Raw genomic sequence first — 23499 nt, forward strand, 5'->3', positions numbered from 1 at the left:
CCCAATTATTTTGTGTATGATTCTTGACCCTACTTCCTTTACGTAATTTCTTTTTTTCATATTTACCTTTGCAAAAAATTGCAATATCCAACCCTTCTTTGTCTCTATCCACTCGGATATGGATCCTTGTGTTGTGGATAAAATTCTTAAGAATTTGATCATTCTTGTCTCAAGATAAGATGCATGTCTACAGATCCACAACATTTTTGGTGAAATAAGTTTCCTGCATTAATGAAACAGAATATCAACTTACAAAGGGAATGTTTTGGGGTGAATATTGTTAATCTATTTTAGTTTTTTTTGGTCAAGCTGTTATGCGGTGCAAATTCATGCAGCTATTGGTTATGGACTATGGAAGCCATTGGAAGGGATAACACTTGAGTAACATGGCTCTTAATATGCATATCAAGCTTTTGGGTAATTGAAGCAAATTCGACTACCACTCTGAACACTTAGAAGATTGATTGAAGATAATAATCACAAATATATTGTCAACAGCTACATTACACAATAGAAAACTAAACAAATCTATCTTAAAGTTGGTGGCAAGATCATCAATCTCTTCACCTTGGATAATTTAAAAATTGAAAGACTTGCAGATCGATATTACAGAGACCACAACTAAACAATAATAAGGTTTGGGAAGGCAGCCAGCAGTAGCAGCAATTGGCAGTGAGATAATGCAAACGAAAGTGAATTGCGGTGGCAATAGTATTAGGTAACGATGGATGACGATGATCAGGCCAGACCATCTTCGGTGGTGGCCATGGAAGGCGAAAGCGAATTGCGGGATTCATCATAGTCTTCTCCAAGAGGAGACCTCTCGACTCTGATGTCCTCGATCATCTTAGCCACTTCAAGCATGGTAGGCCTTTTTTCAGGCTGAGGCAGCACACAGGCCAAACCCACATGGAGCATTGCCACAAGCTCCTCCTCAATGTTCTTGTACCTTAAGAGTTCCTGATCAAACACCTCCCCGGTCCACTCTTCCCTGACCACGGACCTGACCCATTTGGGTAGGTCCACCGCCTGCTCTTCCTCCTCGATAAGAGGGCGAGTCGGAGAAGGGTACTGGGACGACGGAGCTCTCCCTGTGAGAACCTCCAACAACAAGACCCCGAAGCTGTACACGTCCGCCTTCTGAGACAGCCTCTTAACCTCTGCCTGTTCAGGAGCTCTGTACCCTCCCAGTCTTGCAATGGCATGAACTGGGTTCAGAAGCAGAGACAGTCCAAAGTCAGATATGCAAGCCACACCATTCTTGTCTAATAGCACATTGGAAGACTTGACATTCCCATGTGGTACTTTTGCAGAGCTATACTCCTCATGAATCCGAGCAAGCCCACGAGCAGCACCCAACACCAAGCTGATCCTTGTAGTCCAATCCAAAGGAATTCGGCCAGGACCTCGATTGCCTAATCAATTGCATGCCATCAAACACAATTCAAAATGGAAAATTTGGAAAAAGGAGCAATATAATTACCATGAAGAAGTGAATGCAAGCTTCCATTAGGGAGATAATCATAGACAAGAAGCTTCTCCTCCTTGGCATAGTAGTAAGCGCTGAGGCTCACAATGTTTGGGTGCTTGAGCTTCCCAATCAAATCCATGTACTGCTCAAACTCTTTCCTCGCACATGGATTCGAGTCCTTGAGCCGCTTCACCGCCATGGTACACCCACCATCAAGCACCGCCTTGTACACCGTCCCCAAGCTCCCTTTCCCCAGCATCTCCGCCGACGCCCGGAGCAAGTCTTCCAGCTCGAACTGTTTCCTCCGCTCGAAAAACACCAGCTTGCTCCGGTCCGTGCCATTCGTCCCATCACTATCTGCACCCCCACCATTGCTCGCATACACCTTCTTTTCGCTGCCATAGCTACTCCCACTCTTCCTCCTCTTCCCACTCGTCTCGCTACCTGCCATCGAATTGGAGCTTCGGCTTCTTGCGCAGTAGTGAGCCACCAGGAACGAGATTATCACCACCATTGCCACACAGTTTGCTATCACAATTGCCACAATAGCACCGGGGCTCAATCCCTTTCTTGAGTTTTTCTTCGGTTCGTTTACACTCGTCGTTTGCGGCAGTGAGCTCGGGTTCGACGGCACCGTTTGGGCCGAAGCGGCCGATGGCGGACTACTACTTGACCCGTTGAACGAACAAGCCGCTAACGGACTCGACCCGCACAGCCCTTCGTTCCCGGCAAAGCTTCCTTCACCGAATTTCCTCAACAAACCCTCCGCCAACCGTCCGTACAGTTCGTTGTTGGTCAGGTTGAGCTCCTTGAGGTTCACCAGGGAGCCGGAGAGGTCCGGGACTTTTCCGGTGAGCTCGTTGTTCTGGAGCCGGAGCGTGAGGAGCCGGCTCAGGCGGGAGAGGTCGTCAGGGATCGGGCCGCGGAGGTTGTTATCGGAGAGGTCGAGCCGGATGAGCCGCCGGAGGGAGGCGATCGCCGGCGGGATTGAGCCGGAGAGGTCGTTGCCGGCCAGGTAGAGGAGCTTGAGGTTGGTGCAGTTGGCGAGGGGGGCGATGGTGCCGTTGAGGCGGTTGTCGTGGAGGTCGAGGAGGCGGAGCTGGTCGAGCGGCGCCAGGGCGTCGAGTGGGCCCCGCAGGTTGAGGGAAGGGAGGGAGAGGGCGACGACTCGGCGTCCGTTGACCGAGCAGCGGACGCCGAGCCAGCCGGAAGCGGCGGCGCAAGCGTCGGGCCCGGTCCAGTTGGACTGGAGGTAGCCGTGGGTGTCCGCGCCGAGGCGGAATTGGGCCAGGGCCCAGGTGTCGTTGGGCGGAGAAGAGAGCGAGGGGTGGGCTAGGCCCAGTAGCAGAAGAGACAGAGCCACCAAGGAATGGGATAAGGGGTAAGGCAGTTTCTTCTTCATGCTGTTGTTATGTTGTTGTGTGTGGTTGGGCGGGAAGAGTGGGTGTGAAGAAGGAAGAGTATTTTTGAAAAAAATATGACCAAAGACAAACAAAGAGTGAGCGACTCATGAGAGTCTCTCTTTACTCTATATTTTCTCTGCCTCTTTGGCCCTTTCTATCAATTTGAAGAGAGGGAGAAAGAGAGAGAGAAAGAGAAAATATGTGGGAAAAGATATGATTTAAAATATAATATATAAAGTGGCCAAAAAAAAATAATATGAATAAAAAAAGTGACCCGTTACCATTAGAGTGTCTCCCTTACTCTATATTTTTTCTGCCTCTCTTTCTATAAATTTGAAGAGAGAAAGAGAGAAAATTAGTGGGAAAAGATATGATTTTTTTTTGTTTATCTTTTTCACTTTTGATATTTGGTAATCGGGAATGATATGATTAGAGGCCAGAGGGTATGGTGTGTTTGGAGGGGGAGTATGATTAGAGAAGACAATAGTAGGGATGGGGATTACTGGATTAGAGTGAGGACTGAGGGTGTGTGGTTGCATGAATGATTGCTGTTCTCCACTCCTTCCACGTGGAATGAGTAAAGGGTTTTGAGAGCAGGGTATTCCTTTTTACTTTTTCTTGACCAAAGGCTTGGGGTGTGGCTTTAAAGCAAATGAGAATATGAGGACCAAAGGACCATGGCATGGTTCATCACAGAAAGCAGTCAAGTCAAGTACATGATGGCATTTTTTTTTTTTTACAGCCCTTGATCCACAAGGCACAAGGTTCTCAACTGGGTCTGATAGTCTCATACACTTTGACATACGTGTACCTAATTTAATAAAATCTATTGTAACCATCAACATGATGGTTATAAGTTGATTTTGTTTTTACAAAAGGAAGCACACAGCATTCATTTACTTATTGGAAACTCTTTGGTGCCATAGTCCATACTGCCATTACATGTTGGGTTGAGCTAGAGAGCCAGAGTAGCTAGGCTGACCAAACTACTATAAATTCATCACATCAATCTTGCTAAATAACCCTTAATTTACCTTCTCAATGTCAGTGTTGGGCTCCACTCATACAGGGGAAGATATGCTCCTGCCTCAGATTCTTCTTTCAAATGTCTAGTTCTTGGTCCTGCTATACAGCCAATATATGGATACAAGATTGTTTAATATAGAAAATTCATAATACTTGTGTGTGGGAATATGTAATGAGTTAAACATATTTGTATCTGTATCAAAATTGTATGATAGAATATGTAAGTTTGATATATATTATTAGCTCATGCATTTCAGCTAATAACTTAAACTTTTGAGGTCAGTGGTTATCTATTATAGAAAATTTTTCGTCCGAAACCACTAATCACTTTTCACGTGAATAAGGAGATTGCAGGCAAGGAAGGGTATAAATGTGACATACAAAAGAATCCCTAGTTCTCAGTGTAAAATCAAATTCATATTTTCAACAGGAGGCTAAATTGTTGTGTATAATAAGCAAGCAGAGTGCATGATCCTGTGGGCTGATGCAGTACAGCTGTCGAATTATAGACCCTGACATTGAGCATTTGGCATTGCCATGTTTGACTATAAATCTTATATATATGTGCAATTTTCACTTAGCAATTGCAACCCAAAACATGATATATTGTCTTCTTGGTGTTAGACCACTTTTTAAAGCTTTTTTTACATAAAGGAGGTACATGATTTAATTTGTTTTGGTTCCTCCTCTTTTGCAGTTTCCATATCATATCATATCATAAAAGTAAAGGTTACAACTTTAAGTGTTGAGAAAGCAAAGTTACTCTACCAAACCTTAAAAATGATGAACACAAAAAGAGCACCTAAACAAACACCAACTAGATTGCTGTCCTAACATCTATCCATCTGTTTTCCTTCTTTGTTATAAACTTATATATAACCTTTCAATTGAATCAATTTCTTTGCAAGACCTGCATACAAGTATCTGAACAAGGCAGAATGCTGAGAGAGATCGATACGTTGTTCACATTTTTGTAGAAGAATGCATGTAGTATCACTAAGACTTCTTTTCTTCTTAACAATTTTGTTGTATAGTTCATCAAATAAGCCCCTGTTGTCAAGCAACATAATATGATAGGTCTCCCCCCAACAGTTAATTGACTACATGGGTTAGATTTAGAATCAGTTAATCTTGAATGGTATTGTAAGTTTGACAACAAAATTAAATTGTATTCAATTTATGATCTTCCTTTTTCTCCTCCTTCAAATGCACAATCATGCATTAATAAGAAAAGTGTTGAATTGGTATGGATCTTACAGTAGAGAACAGTCTTTATGCACTATAAACCTTACGGTCATTAGCTAAAAGACATTTTTCATCTTTGTAGTTTGCTCCAGTTTGCACTTTTATTTTCGTTTTTTTTTTTTGGTCAATTTCATTTATGTAGTTTACTTTGTAATTTTGGTCCAAAAGGTAATTAAGTATGAGACATTCCGTCTATTTTTTTGCACAGTCTTCATGTGCGAGGCAGTTCAGTCATCTAAGCTTTTCATTATTAGTTTAGGTAAGTTATATGATGATAATATCCTCACATCAGATGCTGATCACCTGCAAAAAATTAGACAGAATTGAATCCATTTAATGTTTTGGACCAAAACTGTAAAAAAAAAAAGTACAGAGATGGAAGTGCAATTGAGGTAAAACTACAGGGATAAAAAGTATATTTAGGAAGAATTAATTAAAATTCAATATGAATCTACATCAATGAACAATTGTTTGTTAATTACGTATGTGTATGTAAATAATTGATACTAGCATTTGTCTTACAATTGATACTAGAATAATAAAATGAGAAATACTCAAAATCTTTATTGGCATGGTGAATTGGTGATGGTCATGCAGGTCACGCTGTCTCAAAAAGTGAAGGAAATGGTTACAGGCTCTATATGTACAGCCTCTCTCTCTTTTCTCTTTTCTCTTTTCTCTTTTCTCGGTTTTGTTTTTAATTATGAAAATGCAAAAGAAGAAAAGGAGAGACTGAAGCCGCGATTGGCGTTCCAATTTGCTGAATCAGCAAAAAAGAAAACAAAGCAGACAAAAGCTGCACCCAACACAAAAGTAAAAGTGTCAGAGGCCTAAAAAGCTCAGCACTGTAATTGTTCAATTTTGGTGGAAGCAATGGACAATGAGACATTGGCCACAAAAAAAAAAAAAAAAAAAAAAAAGAAGGACAATGAGACAAAGTGGACTCCAGCGATTTTAGGTTTTAAGAAGTTTCTGGATCGAAATTAATAAAGCCAAACTAGAAGATTTAATCTGCTCTATTTACTTGGGGTTGGGCTTTTCAACCTGGCATTTTAGGGTTTGGATTTTATGTGAAAGACAACAACATTGTTCAGTTAGTTTATTTAGAGCAACTCCAAAAAAACTTACCTATATCCCAGCTAAATTTGTGCAAAAAAAAGTTGAAAATCTATTTTCGTTACCTGCTTTTAAAATCTTACCCCATTAATGTTATCTATTTAATATTTTAGAGTACTGTTATTTGCACACCACATTTCCTCTCTTTGCACACCCTCTCTATTTAATTTGTAAAATTACCATAATCACCCATTATCAAAAGACAATAAAGGACAACATGCTTTTTTTATTTTTAAAAAGAGATTTTTTGAAAAAAAAAAAAAAAAAACTCAAAACCACCAGCCAACCCCTTGCCTGCCACTACCCTCATCGTCGAAGGTCGAGCCCCAAGCCGCCGGCCCCCTCCTCTGCCTCTCTCTCTCTCTCTCTCTATCTATCTCTCCCCTTCTCTCTTTCTCTTTCTCTTTCTCTCTCTTTACACCTCTTCTGCCGGACAGAAAAGGGAGGCTGGCAAGGTTGCTGGCCTCCAGATCGAAAGTAAGCGACCACCAATCTGGAGGCCGACAAGGTCGCTGGCCTCCCTTTCCGTCCGATAGGGGTGGTGTGAACTGTGAAGAGAGAGAGAGAGAAAGGAGGAAGGAAGAGAGAAAGAGACGAAAGAGAGTGGCTGACCGCCAGTGATGAGAAGGGCGGCATGGTAGGTGGAGGCTTGCGGGTGGCTGGGATGGCAGAGGCTTGTAAGGTGGCTAGGTTTCAGCTTTTTTTTTTTAATTCACATTTGGGGTAGGGTGTGTGGTTTGGATGTGTTGGTGGAGTGTGTAGTGTTTGGGTTGGGTGGGTATGTAGTGAGAAATTTGGTAAGATTAATGAGGTTGAGGTATTTTTGTAATGGGAGGGGTGTATTATGAGAAAATTCAAATGTGAGAGAAGTGTGGAAGGTGTGTAGTGAGAAAAATGTGTGCAAAGAGAGGAAATGAGGTGTGCAAATAGCAGCACTCATATTTTATTATTTTAAAAAATTTGATATTATGGCTCATGAGAAATAAATTTGTACTGTTGTATTTAAAGAATTCAAAAATTATTCCTTATGTTACTTTGGCTATAGCTATTTTATCTCTCTTCTCACCCAAATTTAACTAATAAAAAAGCAAATCCTAAATTAGCTAACTGGATAGCTAATCTATTGGAGAATGAATTTGAGAGAAAACCAGCTAATATAGCTAGGCTGATAGGGAGAGAAAAATAGCTAAACTGTTAGAGATACTCTTAGCTAGCTAATCAAAGAGAGTAGTCAATCGAGGACTTGGGGTATGCCAGTTGGCTAAGCAGTTGTGCTACTCCCACCTCACCTGGTTTCGATCCCCCCTCCATTTGTAACCAAAAAAAAAAAAAAGTAGTCAATTAAATATGAAGAATAAAGATGTATATTTTTTTTTCAACTCTTTCTTGCATCTTCATTGACATTAGAAACCATTGCATTGATCATTAACTATAACTCTTGAATTTTTCACATATGTTAGAGTTGTAAGAACCTTTTTTTTTTTTTTTTTTTTTAACAACTTGTAATTCTTTACAAAGGAAAAGACTTTTATTTTACACTAGGAAAAGCCCATCCAAGAATTACCCAATTACAAACTCCACTTACCAAGTCAGACTAGAAAATAAGAATTGAGAAAAATGAAAGATTAGTACTTTTTATTTACTAAGATAAGTATTTTGTTCAGACTATTCTTACTATCATTCATTTTTGTTTTATGCTTTCTGATAACTAAGGTCTCGTTTGGGATTGTTGTGGAGGACCCAAAAGCTGCTGTGGATGACAATTCTCAATCACCCACAGTAGTTTTGGTGTTTGGTAAAAAAATGAAAAAGTGTTTTGCTCCACAATTCTCAACTCCCCACAGCAAAAATAGAAAGCAAGTTTGTAGGTGCTTTTGAAAGTTGCAATGAATCACAACAACAATGAAAATTTTATTTTACCTATAATACTCTCATTTTAGTAATTATAAATAGCCACAGCAGTTTTACATTACAATTTACTAAACACTTTTTTGTACTCACAACACTTTTGAAAATATAGTTTACCAAACACTCAATTAATTTACTTCACAGCTGACTTTACTTTACAGCTGTTTTTTCTCACGGTAATTCTAAACTAAGCCTAAATCTGATTGAAAGTTCAACTTTCGTCCTATATTTTAGGTCCTTTGTATTAAAAAAAAATCTTTTTATTTTTATTCTTAAAGAAAAGACAGATAAGGAAGCCAACTTATTGTCTACAATACCAACTACCAAGTAACATGAATTGACCATGACAAGACCCTACGGCAGTACAGCTCCACCTCCATGTTCCAATAAATAGAAAACTAGAGAGATCGAACAAAGCAAAGTCATTACTCTTAGTATATCCACCATGTTCATTTCTATTTCTTTATTTTCTTATTTTTGGTACACATAAGACAATGAAAGTGTACAACATCCAAAATACACTCTCTTCTTTATCTATTGCCTATTGGCTCACAGTTGGTAAGGACATTTCAATTTTGTTGCCCATTTATAGCTCTGAGTTTCGAGCCTTTTAGACCAACCTAACATCCATTTTCCTTAAAAATTAAAGATTTGGACTAATCCACATGCATAGCTACATGGAAATTAAGATGAGTATGAAATCAGTCGTAAACTTGAACCTCCTATATTCAAATCTTCATGAACCTAAGACACTTCAGGTTTACAAGTGTGAATCGGGGGATTTTCCTTGTTACCGAAAGACAAGTTTGGACTAGAAAAACAAAAGCTCATTAATTCTAGTACAAATACTCAACTTTCTTGTACCAGCTGGGATTATTAGATTAGCTATATACCGAATTACTGTCCAAGATATATTTATAAGCAAGGAAATTAACAAAGCATATTCGATAAAGGTGCATACTGATTGATATCACTTGGAACTCTCCATCAAATGTTTATAATGTGTAATTCTATCTGCTTCTTCTTGATGAAAAGCTGCCTAAAATTAAGGCCTAAACTGTCATGAAGTCATGTATTCAACATTTCTCCCTTTTACCCCCACCAAAATAATTTTGCTCACATTTTTTCATGAGCTTGTTTTTCTGTGAAGCCACAACAGGTCAACTTGAAAGCCCTCTTTACCTTTGAATAAGCAGAACCAGTCACAGAACTAAAACTACAGCAAATAAATGGCATGAATTCGTTTGCTTTCCACTCCTGTTAGATTCAAACTAGTAGCACCAGCCAGAGAAAGAATGATTGTGAGAGAATGAAACTTAAATCTGGCCCACCCACCAAGCCTAGACACCCCACCATATTAGCAGAGTTTTGGACTGGGTTACTCTCAAAGCCCAACTTCACTTCCGGTGTTTCAGGATCCATAGGTAGTAGGTAAGGAACCATGCAACAACACCTTAGGGAAAAATTGACACCCTAATTACGATGGCACATGTGAGAGCATGTAAGAGTGAGAAGTCACATAGAAAGAACACCATGAAAGTGAGGGTTTATCCTTGTTTTTGTTCTTTTTTATTTATTTTTTTCAAAATAAAATCATACAAAACCACTTCTTCTAATCCCACATTTGAGCTAATCAAAAGTTAACCTAAAAGATACATCTAACAGAAGTTACAGAATAGATTGGCGCCAAAATGGCATCATCCAAGGCATTTTTGTTAACGAAAAGTACTCTTCAATTTTGGTAGGTGCTTGCATGTTGGCAAAAATTGCAGAAATATGCTATAAGCAAAGAAGTTGGGCATGCAATTAATTCGATCACGAAGTTAGATTGCTCACTTTTATCCCAGAAAAACCATGCAAAATTAGTGATGCAGTCAACCTAACAACAGAAAACCCAAATCAGTCACAGCATCTCTCACTTGTCTAATCGACATTTCAGGAAATGAGTAGTAACTTTCAGATATATTTTACACCACCATGGTGCCCTTAGTTACTGTAAATGAATAGATTGTAGAAGACAAAACCGGAGAGGATTTCTGCCCCCAAAATAAATACCTGTTTCCAGTCTGAAATGCTGAATCCTTGACAAGAATGTATGAAACCTCACTTCATATGGATGTGGCTCCTCCCTCAAAGCAATATTCTAGATGTAACATCTGCAACATTACGAAGCTGAAAAAGAACGGGTTGCATGTGAGGCACAGGCTTGCCCGAGGTGGTGAAAAGAAACCGCCCCGGGATGTGCCCCGCGGTCACTTGGCTGTGGTAGTAGGGGAAGCTAGAAGGAGGTTTGTTATAAGGGCGGATCTCTTGAACCACCCTGTTTTACAGGAGCTGCTAGACCAGGCTTATGAAGAGTATGGTCACGATAGCACTGGTCCTTTAGCTATTCCATGTGATGAGTTCCTCTTTGAAGATATAGTTCACACTCTTAGAGGTGGTACAAGTATCCATCAATTCTCTTGCTCCTTCATGGCTTTCTGAGAAGATCATCTATAGATTGATTATTGCAGCAATGGTAAAAGCAGTACCAACAGTATCTCTGTATCTGTGATCACTGTTTTTCTATTTAAATAGCAATACCAAGCTAGCAGAAGACAGTCTTCCCCTGCCGGATCAATGTAGTACATTAAGCATTGACCATGTAAGGCTTTTGTTATACGATTGTTATTGAAAGATTGAGTATTGTTAAGCACTAGTTGTTGAAGGATATACACATGGGTTTTTCATTTATTTAAAGGTGAAGATGCCCAACACACATTCACAACAGTCTCATACAGGAAATTTAGGTCATTACATGGTCTCATTAAGTTGAAAGATTAAGATTGTCTTTCCTTAAAACAAAGATTGTCATTTGCCAAGTAGCATAAGAATAAGATGTTTCAGAACTGTTTATCATTAAGTTGAATGAATACAATTTCATACAGCAATACGCAGGCTGACTAATATAGGACATGCTAAATGACTATGAACCATTGAACATAAATTACTCTGATGCGAAGGGCAGCAGTAAACTTAACCCTATTTTACTATTGTTGCATGCTGATCTTCATTTACTTTTTAGCTCAAAGCCCGTTGGAGAATATGAGAATCTAGAAGATTCCAAACGTTGCCAGCAATACCACTTGACAGAGCATGGTACACTTGTTTTGCAGCCATACGATGTGCTTCTAGAATTTTGGCATCACTAAACAACTTTCTAAGAGCTTCTTCAAGTTCCATTTTACCAGAAACCTGCATGACCATTTGCATAGAAAGCCACAGAAATCAGACAGATGCTTTTTCTGCTGAGAAGCTAACAATTGAAAAGTATTTTTTTTTAATGAGCAAACACAACTTTAATTAATTAAGTCACAGGTTTAGGTAGTGGCTTTTATGTAGAAACTATCCACAATCCATAATGGCCAGTATTAACATCACTACCACAGCCATCTTTGATCTTCCCACCCAAAAGCAGACTCAATACAGGTGTAATTTGCTTGTTTATAGAGACTAGCCACTGAAGCAACAATTGAAGGTAACGCACAACAGAAATATGTTTTTAAGAAATTAACTTAAAATTAACCTGAATAATTCCCATTCTAGCCATGAAGAGTACTAAATGACTTCTTCAATATGTCTGCCTAATAGCTTCACCCAACAGCTGAACAGAGTAGAGGTTACATCTATCATCTCATTCACTTCCCATCTGGATCCTATATAAATGATCCTATGACTAAAAAAGTTTTCCCGGCAGAATTGAACACTTCCATACAGGGTAATGTGGTCAGGGAACTCAACTGAATTAAGTTCAAACTGACTAGACAATTGACAAATTTCCTTTTTGTTATACAAATTTGCAAATCATTATATCGTGCCAAATTTTGGAAGCATGTAATATGACTTTGGAGCTAAATCTTGAAGAGACTCATCAAAAGATAACAGAGGATAGAGGTTCTTCACACCTGCACAACTGACAGAGGATTAAATCGTTGCATTTCCAGCACCATGCGTGAAAAATGTCCGACATGAGGACCTGAAAAGGCAAAATAAGAAAGCATCTATCAGTGGTATGTTAAGAACCAACCTCTGAACCAACATGTGATATAATAGCAAATATTCACCAGTCAAAACAGCGCAGCCAGCTGCAGCAGCTTCTGATATGTTGTGACCTGAAAGACTAGGAAAGAAGGAACCTCCAATTACAGCTACTGGAGTTAATCTATACAAGTGTTTCAATTCACCTATAAATCAAGCAAGGACAGAAAACATATAATGAAGTTAGGGATAATTTTCCAGAAGCAACTATAGGAGGGTTAACTATGAGAATTATAATGTCCACACTGCAATTGTATAAGAATTATGTAGGGAGAAGATTTCAAAATTTGCTGACCTAATGTGTCCACCACATATATATTTGTTCCTCCTACAAGTTTATCATGTCGAGATCTCAAAGCTACACCATGCCCTTCTTTCAACAATTTCTGCACTACTTAAGATGATGGCATAAAATAAAATTAATACATGTAAAGTTCAATAATTTCTTCAGGTAGTGAATCTCAACGAATTTATGCCATACAAAAAGTGAAGTTAACTTTTATAGTGACCATTTATACTGTTAAATGCCAATAAAACTGCATGTTTTTCTTACTTGAGCAATCTCTTTTCCATGCTGTGGATATCGAGGCACAATAATAGTGAACACATCAGGGTAATCTTGCATGAGCACTTTGTGAATGCCTAGTATTACTGCAGATAGTATCCAAATCAGCAAAGGAATATTACTGTTAAATGACTGTAAAGAAATTCAAACCAGAAAGAAGGCATAAAAGTTATCAACATTTATTTAAAAGATGCATAAAGAAGAATCCAAACCACTGGAAATTGTTGATATATACATCAAAAACTAATTCTAATTTTCCAAAGGTATCATTGTTGCATCAGTTCAAATAATATTCCTTGATAGTCAAGGAAGACATAAAGAAAGTGAATATTACTTTAGATGAATGTAACTACTTGAAGAAAAAGTTAATGTTCACGATGACATTGCAATGACATTACTTGAATAAAAAGCAACAACTTTTAGTTAAGTTGCAAGCCTCAGTGGCACCAAACTGGAACCATGTGCCAGTTTTATAGAAGTAGTAGTTGCATAACACAACCAAGAAGCACTTATAGCCATATGACACTTTCAAAAACAAACAACTGTCAATGATGAGGCAATATGACGCTATATGATGCAGGTGAAGTCTCAAAATGAGATGACACCTTATACGCAGTCCAGGACTCAAGGCTAAGTAGCAGGAACTTACCTTCTTCTTCCCCCTTATGTATGGAAGAAGCCATCCAAACCTGCCTGTGGCCAAGTTGTACTTCCAAATCTGCTATACTTCTGATCTCTCCCTCAGAAAGGTCAAACTCTTCAACCACTGGACAGAAAATGAATAATCCTGGATTAGGCTAGATTATCACATTCTTCAAGAGTTGCTATAAATATAATTATAAAATGAATCAAGATACAAAGCATAACATTTAGACTTTCCAATTGACTTGCAAAAGGTATCAGAATAAAACAAGAGCTTCATTTGCATATACTGGCCAACATGTTAAGCCAAAAATGTTTATATATACGTTTTCATTGTGAAGCATACCATATTTCAAGTCGCCAGAAAAGTTGATGACAAAAGGTGGGGCATGCAGTAGCTGAAAGTGGATTGCCTGCATAGTGCTCTGTGCCATGCAACAAAATCAATGAGAGCACAACAGAAGACCAGATTACTCCAATGCAATGCATAGCAGCACTTACCAATGGGACAATCAATGAAAACTTTGATAGCATCAACGAAATAAGTGGAAGAAGCACTGGTCTTGACCAAAGTTTAAAGGATTTAGTAGATACCCGAGCATTTAACAATGCCAGCATGATCTGAAGAGAATACAGATCATATATGTTATCTAAAATCATATAACTTACCTAAAATCAGAAACACAATATAAATACACCAAAAAAATGTAATTAAACTACAAGATACATATCAAAAAACAAATTACATTTGAAGCATTCAAGTTATACAAATTGAAAAAGTAGCCAAGCTTTGAAAAAAATTGCATGCAGATACAATTGCACATTGGAAAAAAAACCAAAAATCACCTAGGGAGTATGAATTATTAAATAACCATTTAGGGTAAATTTGAAAAATTTTACTTGAGCTATATTTTTAATTATTATTTGGCTGCTTTATTTTTCTCAGAAGATATGCATGCTCACATAATTTAGGAAGAGATATTTATGAGATAAAATAACTTACACCCTTTTCTGAAGCACCCACAATTAAATTTGGCCACAGTTCACTCTCCATTATCACAATGGCATTTGGCTTCCAGTGACCAAGGAACATGTCCATAGCAGCAGGTGTATCAACCGGCGCAAACTAGTCCAAATAGAAAGTTTGAGTATATCACAACCAGACATATGCTATCTTTAATTTTAGTTAGCTGTACAGAAGAAGAGCATTATATCCAATGAATGAATTCACGAAAAAAAAAAGAAATAATAATAAATATTTTTCAAATATGAACGTTCAGTATCTTCCCACGAATTAGTGAATTAGGCAGGATTCTTTTGTACAGAATAACAAATGTACCGAATAACAAAGAGCAAGTCAATCTTCATAAATTTCTTTGAAAAGTTATTAAACGGTTAAAACTCACTAGTTTTATATCTGTCAAATTGTCCTACAAATAATATATATATATATATACACAAGAGTACCTGATGTATGACACCAGTTGGAAGACGTTTTTTTATTACTTCACTGCATATATAGGAATGAAACAAAATAAGTAAAAACTAAAAATAAGTTCAGAGTCATTTTTCAAAGAAAATCAACTTACATATTAAATTTAAACATAAGCTTCAGATATATATATATATATATATATTTTTTTTTATTATCATGAACATAAGCTTCAGTTAAAGAAAGAAAAAAAAAAAAAGGAGATTTGGTCTTACAATGCAGACGGCGTCGTAGTGGTCATCAAAATGGTTAAACCAGGCCTCCGCTGAATGCATTGTTTGATTACAGGAATCGCAGCCATTCCTTCACCTGCTTGTAATTTTTATTACACCAACAAAATAAATCGAAAAAATAAATAAATCAAATTTAAACTCACTGAGCATTTCAAAGCAAAAGAAGCAGATCCACGTGGTCGATTCAGCTTTGACTCTTATTGTCCTCCACTTTCTCAGTAACCAAACAGGTGAAAGAAAATAAATCAAAGAGATGATGAATCGCGGTAAGCCTAACCTAATGAGACGGCATGGAACCAGAGGAGTGGGCCCGGGGGGCGAGGGAGGGAAGGGTGGCCGAGACGCTCGGGCCATCGGAGCGGGTGCTCGAGGCCTCGGAGTTTGCGCCAGTGTAGGTGAAGGTACAGCAATGGCGACAGACCTTTGCTCAGCGCTCTGTAAATGTTGTAGACCACCTTACTACTACTCTTCGTTGCCGCCATTTCTCTGTGTTTTCCGTTTTCACTGAGCTGAGTGAGAGTCCACTTCGGAGAGAAGAAGATGAGTATACGGACTAAGGAAGGTTTAGTGGGCCGACCCAGAAAGTTTCATTTGTTGGCCCAGACTATTACATATGATTGGACCTATCGAAGGCCCAACGGATTGTAAATTCCCTTTTTTCTTTTTTCTTGTGAGCCTTGAATTCTATTTTCAATCATGTATCATAATTCTATTTTAATAGTTCATACTCCCTAGGTGATTTTGTTTTGTTTTTTTGTTTTTTAATTTGGTGCCTATCTAATTTAATTAAAAATATATATTAACTCTAAGTTGAATTAGCATATTATAATGCTTTCAAGAAGAAAATGTTCGATAAAAAATAATATTTTTTTTAAATAGTAGCTAATGAAATATCTTAGATAAAATTATGTAAATGAGCTCAATACAACACGAGTTCGTATTGAGTTCGATTTTTTCTGGCTCGTATACGAAACAAGCTAAGCCAAGCTCGAGCTCGAAAAATTTAAAACAAGCTAAACTTGAGCATAGTGGTATTCGGCTTGGCTCGGCTTGTTTACACCCCTATTCTTTCTTTCTTTCTTTTTTTAGCTGAGGTTAGTAGTAGACTAGTAGTAGATACTCTCTCTTTATTTTAGAGCATTTATTAATTGTATTCAAGAGAAAATGATGACAAGACTCAAATTTCAGTAGTGCTAGACATCCTACATTTTTATACCATAATTTCATACCATCTTATGTGGCAATTTACATGGCATTCATGCATTGGACACTAAAAAAAAAAACAAAAGTCCAGAAAGAAAAAAAAAATTGTCCAATAAAATAATGACACGTAAGATGGTATAAAAATATGATATGAGAATGTGGTAAATATAGCATTATTCCTCAAATTTTTGCTATGGGCTTAAGGTAAAGTGTTCTATCACTAGAGCTATATATTAAGGAATGTTATTGTAAATAAATTACTTTCCTAAGTTAGTCTAGGACAAATTCCATCATATGTGGATCACGGGTTCTAAGCCTTAGAAATAGGTTTGATTGATTTGTAAACCTGTATATATGTATTGTCCTATTCGATCTCATAAATACAGAAAATAGCCAACCCATTCTATTTCTTAATACTATAAGGCCTCGTTTGTTTCATTGGACTGTCTTGGCATGGACTAGCTACAGGGACTGGCATGGACTGGCATGGACTGGCTTGGCATGGACTAAGCTAGCTAAGAACTGCCTTCATGTTTGGTGCAGTGCAGGACTAACAACCTGGATAATGAAAATAGTCATATCCTATGTTTGGTGCAGTGCAGGACTAACAAGTTGGAAAATTAATTTTTGAAACAAAATCATAAATCTCCATATTTATTTATTTAGAATAAAAAGATTAAAAATGACATTTTTGTAAGAATAGATAGAGGCAAGTATTATTCTTATTCAAATTCTGTATGATCATCAGCTTGCCCCGGCCAATTAATTTTCAATATCCAAGTCAATCACTTTGGTCTTTGGAAGTTAATAGGAAGCACACATATCTTTACATATTATGGCAATGGGCGGCTTTGCAAGTAATCAACCTTCCAAAATGTTGATCAGTGTCAAAACATTCATTGAGGTTTTGACTTTGAACTTAATTAATTATTGGCACCACCTATTGTAGAAATTAGAGCAATTGATGAAGAGCTAAAACTTTATATATGACAAGCGCACATACCCATCTCTGCCATTGCCAGAAGTAGATGTATATATATACGTGCATACACACACAAGTGGTATGTAATAATGTTCTCCAGAATTCCATTAATTAAACTTGTTCACACAGACAAGCTTAAGCTAGTTTGTCAATTGCCCAAAAGATACAAGCTTAAAAAAAAAAAAAAAAAAACTAAACAAGCAACAACAACAATTCCCAAAAGATACATATTTCATTCCTCATCAAAGTTTTCAACATACAATTTTCATATAGGCACAATTCCTATATCATAGAGGCTATCCAACCCAAAAACAAAATCATAAATCTCCATATCATAGTGCCTATCCAATACAAAAACCAAATCAGAATTCTCATATCATCGAGTCTATCCAACACAAAAATAAAATTAGTTCTTAGTCCACAACACAATGGAAACCATATAAGCACATCATCCTCAAGCATTGTTGCCTAGCAAATCTTGGACAAACACTTCTTTGACACTATCATCTAATGACTTGAACACTGAGATAGTTTGAGGTTTTTCCAAAATGAGAGTTAATGCCTTTATTTGATCCCCATATTCTTGAGTTCTAAGGCAATGTCAGAACGATCTTCATTACCTCGAACTATGACCTCAGTGACCCTTTTCATTCTTTTTCCAGATTCTTCAAATAATTTTTGCAATGCAACAACTAAGGTTTCTGATCCATCACCTGAGGTTCCAGCAGCTCTTTTTTTCTTTCTTTGACTAATTTCAGATTGGCTGCCATCTTTGGTCATAGGAGATGCAACATTCTCAGCTCCAATGTCATCAATCTCATTTTGGTCTTCCTCCTCCATCATGTCAATAGGAACTTCGGCTCCTTTTCCAGTAGCACGATCTTTTCCAAATATATTAGCAAGTCTATCATACAATGGATAAGATTTGTTTCTCCATGGTTTCGCATCATCATGGTACTATGATAAAATAAGAAAAACATTCGTTTAATTTCAAGGTCAATAATAATAATCAAAATAAAATAGATATGGAAAGCATATACCTGCACATAAGTATTCCATGCATCATTACTGTCAACTTCAATGCACTTTTTTACATCATTCCATGCGAATCCACTTGTGTTCGACATGTCATAGATTGTACTATAATTTTTTTTTTCCATTTCTTCAATTTGGACTCAATATGTGGATTCACCTTGATATTAGAGGTGGGACATACAAGTTCCAAAGCTTTCTCCATTTCTTTCAAGGTACCAGTTTTGAAACTACCTGTTTCACATCGATGGCCTCGAGCAACAAAATCCTCAAGGATCGCTAACAAAGCTTCTTCTTCAAATGGCAACCATTTCTTCCTAGTGTTTTTCTTCACTTGTTGGGAAGTTTGAGTACTCTCACTTCCCATTCCTAAACATCCAAATATGCACCCAAAGTTAATGCAATAATTAAATCACAAATACCCACAATCTGCACTACAACACCAGCAACTCTCATTCATGACCAGATTATATGACAATGCAACACCAAAGTTAATTTAATTTGTATATCACAAAAGCAAATACAAACAAATACATTTTTAAGAAAATACAAACAATATCTAAAAAAAACAAATACAAACAAATACATTGTTAATCAAATACATGAGCAAATACAAACATAGGATACCATCCATAAGAAAATACATAAAAATGGTTATGGCTACCCATGCCTTTCCCTCCACTCATTATACATTTCTAAAGCCATGTCATTTCTCTTTGTAGTCCATTCGTCAGAGGATCCGACGGTACCAAGCATTTCACCTTCCATCACATTTTCTTCATCTTCAAGGTCATTTACTGCATGTTCCATTGGATCACTAGACATCTCCCTTCTAATAAAATTATGTAGAAGACAACAAGCGGTTATTATTCGACATTGGGTCTTTATTGGATAGAAAGACGGACTCCTAAGTATGGCCCACCTAGCTTTTATCAATCCAAAACAACGTTCAATTACATTCCTTGCCGATGAATGCTTCATGTTAAAAAACTCTTCATGATTGGAAGGTGTATGTCCATCTTTCCATTCGGATAAGTGATACCTTGTTCCTCTATATGGTGCAAGGAATCCTTCACCGTTTGTATAACCGCCATCTACAAGATAATAATATCCTAATAACCAAAATGATAACTCCTATTAGCATGTGTATGTATACATACAAAAACTAAACTACCTTATAGATTGGACAATAACTAATAGCCTTACCGGTGGGAACCTTTAACCCATTGGGCCTAGTTATCGCATCACGGAGAACTCTAGAGTCCGATGTGGAACCCTCCCAACCCGGTAACACAAATATGAATTGCATGTCTCTTGAACACACACCCAACACATTTGTTGCAATTTCACCCTTCCTTGTTCGATATCTTGGCTTGTCAACTGCAACTACTCGCACTTTTATGTAAGTTCCATCTAATGCTCCCAAGCAATTCTAGATAATAAAATGGTAAACTTTCATTACTTCATACAAAAGTAACAGAATAACTAAGTTTGTAGGAATTTCAAAAAAAATGAGAACATACCTTAAAAACTCTCCACCTATTATCTGTACTATTATCATGTACGGGATCTGGGACTTTCAATAGTCTACCTTGCAATCGCAAAACTCCTTGCAACACTGAATTAAAGTACCTACTAACAGTCTCTCCCGACCGGAAAAATCTACCGGCAATGGTACGATTCTTGACATGATGTGCAAGTACATGTAAGAACATACAAACTTGCTCCTCAATAGACACCACACCATCATTTTTTACCCTCCCATCATGGCGAAGTAACTCACATAATAGACCAAATGTCTTTCTATCCATTCTAAGTTCGTTCACACATTCTATGTCACTATTCCCTATTATGCTATCTAGATAACGCAAACGAGTCTCATGTCTCACAAATGCACGATTATTCAATGATCGTCTTTCAATATGTCTCCGTTTTGAGTTTAGCATCATCAACACAAGAAGCGTGCAAGCACACATTATCTCTAAATGCCAAAACTCCAACAATAAGATCAACAAAATCGATCTTCGATCCATATCTAAAAATTTACATACAAACAAAGATGATTTAGTTAAGATAAAAAAGAAAGAATTTTGTTAAGCGTAATGAAAGAACTATTGTGCATGATGATAATGGTAATGATAACTTAAGATTAGGTATAATTCATGAAAGAACTAAAAACTCACTGCCATAACATGCAACTCGCTCTAAACTAAAGCCACATGACTACTAAAAAAAAAGAAGCTATCTCACACTAAGCAATCTTGTCATATATAGGTAACCTTCAGCATTCCATTAATAACATTAACACCAGTAGCAGGAAAACTAGAAAATGAATGCATTAACAAGAAGGCACACTACAATAACCAGCAAATATTCCCAAACAGAACAGAGCATATCTAGCCTGAACAAGAAACCAATTCTATCATAATTTCCTAGACCAAAATAGTCAGAAAACAGAGTCATTCAACCATGGTTAGAATAATGACTTCAACTTCAGAAAACAGAGTCCCTCTGCCACCATTTCAGCCTCTATTACTTACCCAAACAAATTTATCTTTGAGTGCTCAATTTTCAGTCATTTCAGTGAAGTCCCATGTTCATAGATTGAAGCAATTCACTGATTCTTTAACTTTCTGATAACTTTATGGTGATTTTCAGGTATTAATAGTTTGCCTATCGTGTAAAGTTCCATACTTTACAAAGTAAAATCCAAGAAAATTGAAGAGAGTGCGCCAAAAGTTTCACTCTTTAAGAGAGACGAAACTGACATAGAGAGAGAGAGAGGTAGAAAGGGTCTTTTGAGTAACTGGGTCACTTTTTTCTATAGCTTTAAACCCAAATATCCTGTAGTTTTGCTGATTCTGGAGGTGGGTTTTCAAGACTTTGGCTTAAGCCTTAAAAATATGATTGTTAGCTCCCTCTGCAATGGAGGCACTAGGTTCTCGGTGAGTTCATTAAACTTGATACAATTTCTTTTCAACTTTCCACTCACAAAATAAGACCTAAAACCCAGACCACACCCATATTCATATTCTCGGAAAAACAATCAGTCAAAAGAGAAATCAAGGTAGATAAGTAGATTTGACGAAAAAAAAAAAAAACCCTAGATCTGGAGAGGAATTTTGAAGAGAACTCACTCTCTGTTGTTGCTGCAGGTAGAAGAAATGGGTTGGGTTGCTGTAGAAGATGAAAGAGCCAAATTACCAGTAGCTTCTGCCTAGTTCTTCTCGCCGGTCGCCGCTGCCCAGTTCTTCTCACCGGTCGCCGCTGCCTAGTTTTTCTCGTCGGTCGCCGCTGCCCACAGTGATGAAGTCGCCGCTGCCCACTTTCTCCTTCAGTTTGTTCTCGATATGAAATTGATGAAGTGTGTTCTGATTTTTAAGTTTGGTCTTAGGTAGACCCAGCTAAGGAGGTTCTTAGATAAACCTCCACATTTTCACGGGTTTCATTAAGCCCACCTAAGAAGGCTGATTTAAGTTGGAGAAGATTCACTAAGCCTCATTTTTTCTAATCCTAAGCTCACCAAACATGGGCTTAAAGTCTTAACTAAGCCAGTCTCTGTTTAGAAGGTGAAACAAACATCGCCTAAGCTCTCAGCCTCTCACTATAACTAGAATCTCTCACTAGAACTTGAATCTCCCATTTTTACAAAATTTGTTAGAACAAAATGAAATTATTTTCCCACTTTGCTTATTTCCTTTGAAAAAAAAAAATGTCTAAAAATGATTAAATTGAAAATTAATTAGCCAGATCCAAAAATGATTATTCTTTTTATTTTTAGGTAAGAACATCTTAAAATGACAATTATGTTTCAAGTTCAAAAAAGAAAAAAAAAACCAATTCAAATATCTTAAAACTCATACTAAATTTACATGACACATGCATAGTTTGATGAAAGTTATAATTCAAGCAACATATAAGAGAAAAGGCCACCGGCCAAAAAAAAAGAAAGATAAAAACCGAGTATATAAAATGAAAGCGGATAGGTGGAGAATGAGGTGATATGTTATAGATAATATAAACTATTGATATAAAAATAAATAGAAAATTAGGATTAAATACCAAATATCAATAGTTTTTTAATAAAGCAGTAAGTCACTAATTTTTTTTAGTTTAGGTACTAACCTAGAGTAAAACATTTTGGATTTGGTCACAAATCAGTTTGTTATATAGTTGTGACTGTCGAACAGTTACAGTTGTAATTGTCGAACAGTCACAGTTGTGACTATTTAAAATTTATAAAAAATCAAAATTTTTAAGGGTTTCATACTTTTAATTTAGGTTTGGGGGATAAAGTCCTATAACCTAAAGACTAAATATTAAAGTTTAAGCCTTGCAAATATTGAAAAAACAATAAATCAATAAAAAAGTTATGACTGTTAGACAGTCACAGTTCGATATAACCATGTTTTTTAAAGTTGGTACATAAACTGAAATTTAGTACCTAAAGTGAAATGACATAAATGTTTTAGTAGTTGAAATGAAAAAATATTATAATTTGGTACCTAAAGTCAATGGACCTAAAAATAAATTAGATTGAAATGATATAAATGTTAAAGAAATTGTACCAGAAAATATAGTTTTCAATATCGAAACTCGTTGAAAAGAGAGGAATCAGAAAATACAAATAATCTTATACATATTTAATATTACTAACAATATTTATATTAATATTCTTGCAATATGATCAGAAATGAGCTAAGCATAGGTGAAGCTTAAGTTTATTTTCTTCTAAATAAAAAATATGGTCCCAACATTGCATACGCGCCAAGAATATTAGGTATGAATCCAGATTCTATCTAAAGCGCAAATACAAAACAGAAGGGACCAGACGAAATGTAAAGGCCATTTCCTTTGTCAATTTTCATATCTTAATGACACAACAAAATTAAAGATCCTTGAATTAATGCATTTTTACAAACGTTTCTGTTTAGATATAGCGATATATATCATAAATTAGGTCATATAATTTTTTCCATACAACTAGATGATGCAGAGCATGAATATAGTAGTAATGTAAGGGTATAATTCAAATTCTTGTTGTCATATTCATCAAAAATGACAAAGGATGTGTTTCTGAGTTTTAGTTCAAGTGGTATTAGAG

At 36.8% G+C, this 23499-nt stretch overlaps 3 protein-coding genes and 1 pseudogene across 5 annotated transcripts; 1 reads left to right on the plus strand and 3 right to left on the minus strand.

The window, feature by feature from the left end:
• Positions 1–464: 464 nt before the first annotated feature.
• On the minus strand, positions 465–2992 carry LOC147281937 (Leucine-rich repeat protein kinase family protein). Its single transcript, XM_086247806.1, has 2 exons — positions 1484–2992; positions 465–1415 (listed from the first exon to the last, which is right to left on the minus strand). Exons 1-2 carry the CDS (start codon positions 2871–2873, stop codon positions 739–741), a joined length of 2067 nt encoding a protein of 688 aa, XP_086103932.1. The 5' UTR covers positions 2874–2992; the 3' UTR covers positions 465–738.
• A 7268-nt stretch (positions 2993–10260) lies between these two features.
• On the plus strand, positions 10261–10653 carry LOC147281938 (auxin-induced protein 15A-like). Its single transcript, XM_086248143.1, has one exon. It carries the CDS (start codon positions 10261–10263, stop codon positions 10651–10653), a length of 393 nt encoding a protein of 130 aa, XP_086104269.1.
• A 276-nt stretch (positions 10654–10929) lies between these two features.
• On the minus strand, positions 10930–15663 carry KDTA (KDO transferase A). Of its 3 annotated transcripts, none has more exons than XM_086248050.1 (12): positions 15456–15663; positions 15161–15254; positions 14921–14963; positions 14478–14579; positions 13955–14074; positions 13800–13878; positions 13461–13577; positions 12800–12897; positions 12542–12632; positions 12273–12392; positions 12114–12184; positions 10930–11403 (listed from the first exon to the last, which is right to left on the minus strand). In XM_086248050.1, exons 1-12 carry the CDS (start codon positions 15658–15660, stop codon positions 11230–11232), a joined length of 1314 nt encoding a protein of 437 aa, XP_086104176.1. In that variant the 5' UTR covers positions 15661–15663; the 3' UTR covers positions 10930–11229. The 3 variants fall into 3 exon arrangements, with proteins under 3 accessions (XP_086104176.1, XP_086104174.1, XP_086104177.1); XM_086248048.1 differs by having other exon boundaries at positions 14457–14579; XM_086248051.1 differs by having other exon boundaries at positions 11272–11403; positions 12114–12209; positions 14457–14579.
• A 2019-nt stretch (positions 15664–17682) lies between these two features.
• LOC147281940 (uncharacterized) lies at positions 17683–20125 on the minus strand (annotated as a pseudogene).
• Between the last annotated feature and the right edge of the window lie 3374 nt (positions 20126–23499).

The sequence above is a fragment of the Dryas octopetala genome, chromosome 6 (assembly GCF_963921425.1).
Source record: "Dryas octopetala chromosome 6, drDryOcto1.1, whole genome shotgun sequence".
Classification (NCBI taxonomy): domain Eukaryota; kingdom Viridiplantae; phylum Streptophyta; class Magnoliopsida; order Rosales; family Rosaceae; genus Dryas; species Dryas octopetala.

Excerpts from the sequence above, each read along its gene's own strand:
- KDTA (XM_086248048.1), bottom strand. The coding sequence starts at position 15,660 with ATGGCGGCAACGAAGAGTAGTAGTAAGGTGGTCTACAACATTTACAGA. Across the intron at positions 15,255-15,455 it reads GTTCCATGCCGTCTCATTAG|GTGAAGGAATGGCTGCGATT; the intron begins GTTAGGCTTACC and ends AATTACAAGCAG. Across the intron at positions 14,964-15,160 it reads ACTACGACGCCGTCTGCATT|TGAAGTAATAAAAAAACGTC; the intron begins GTAAGACCAAAT and ends CTATATATGCAG.
- LOC147281937 (XM_086247806.1), bottom strand. The coding sequence starts at position 2,873 with ATGAAGAAGAAACTGCCTTACCCCTTATCCCATTCCTTGGTGGCTCTG. Across the intron at positions 1,416-1,483 it reads CTTGCATTCACTTCTTCATG|GCAATCGAGGTCCTGGCCGA; the intron begins GTAATTATATTG and ends GCAATTGATTAG.
- LOC147281938 (XM_086248143.1), top strand. The coding sequence starts at position 10,261 with ATGTATGAAACCTCACTTCATATGGATGTGGCTCCTCCCTCAAAGCAA.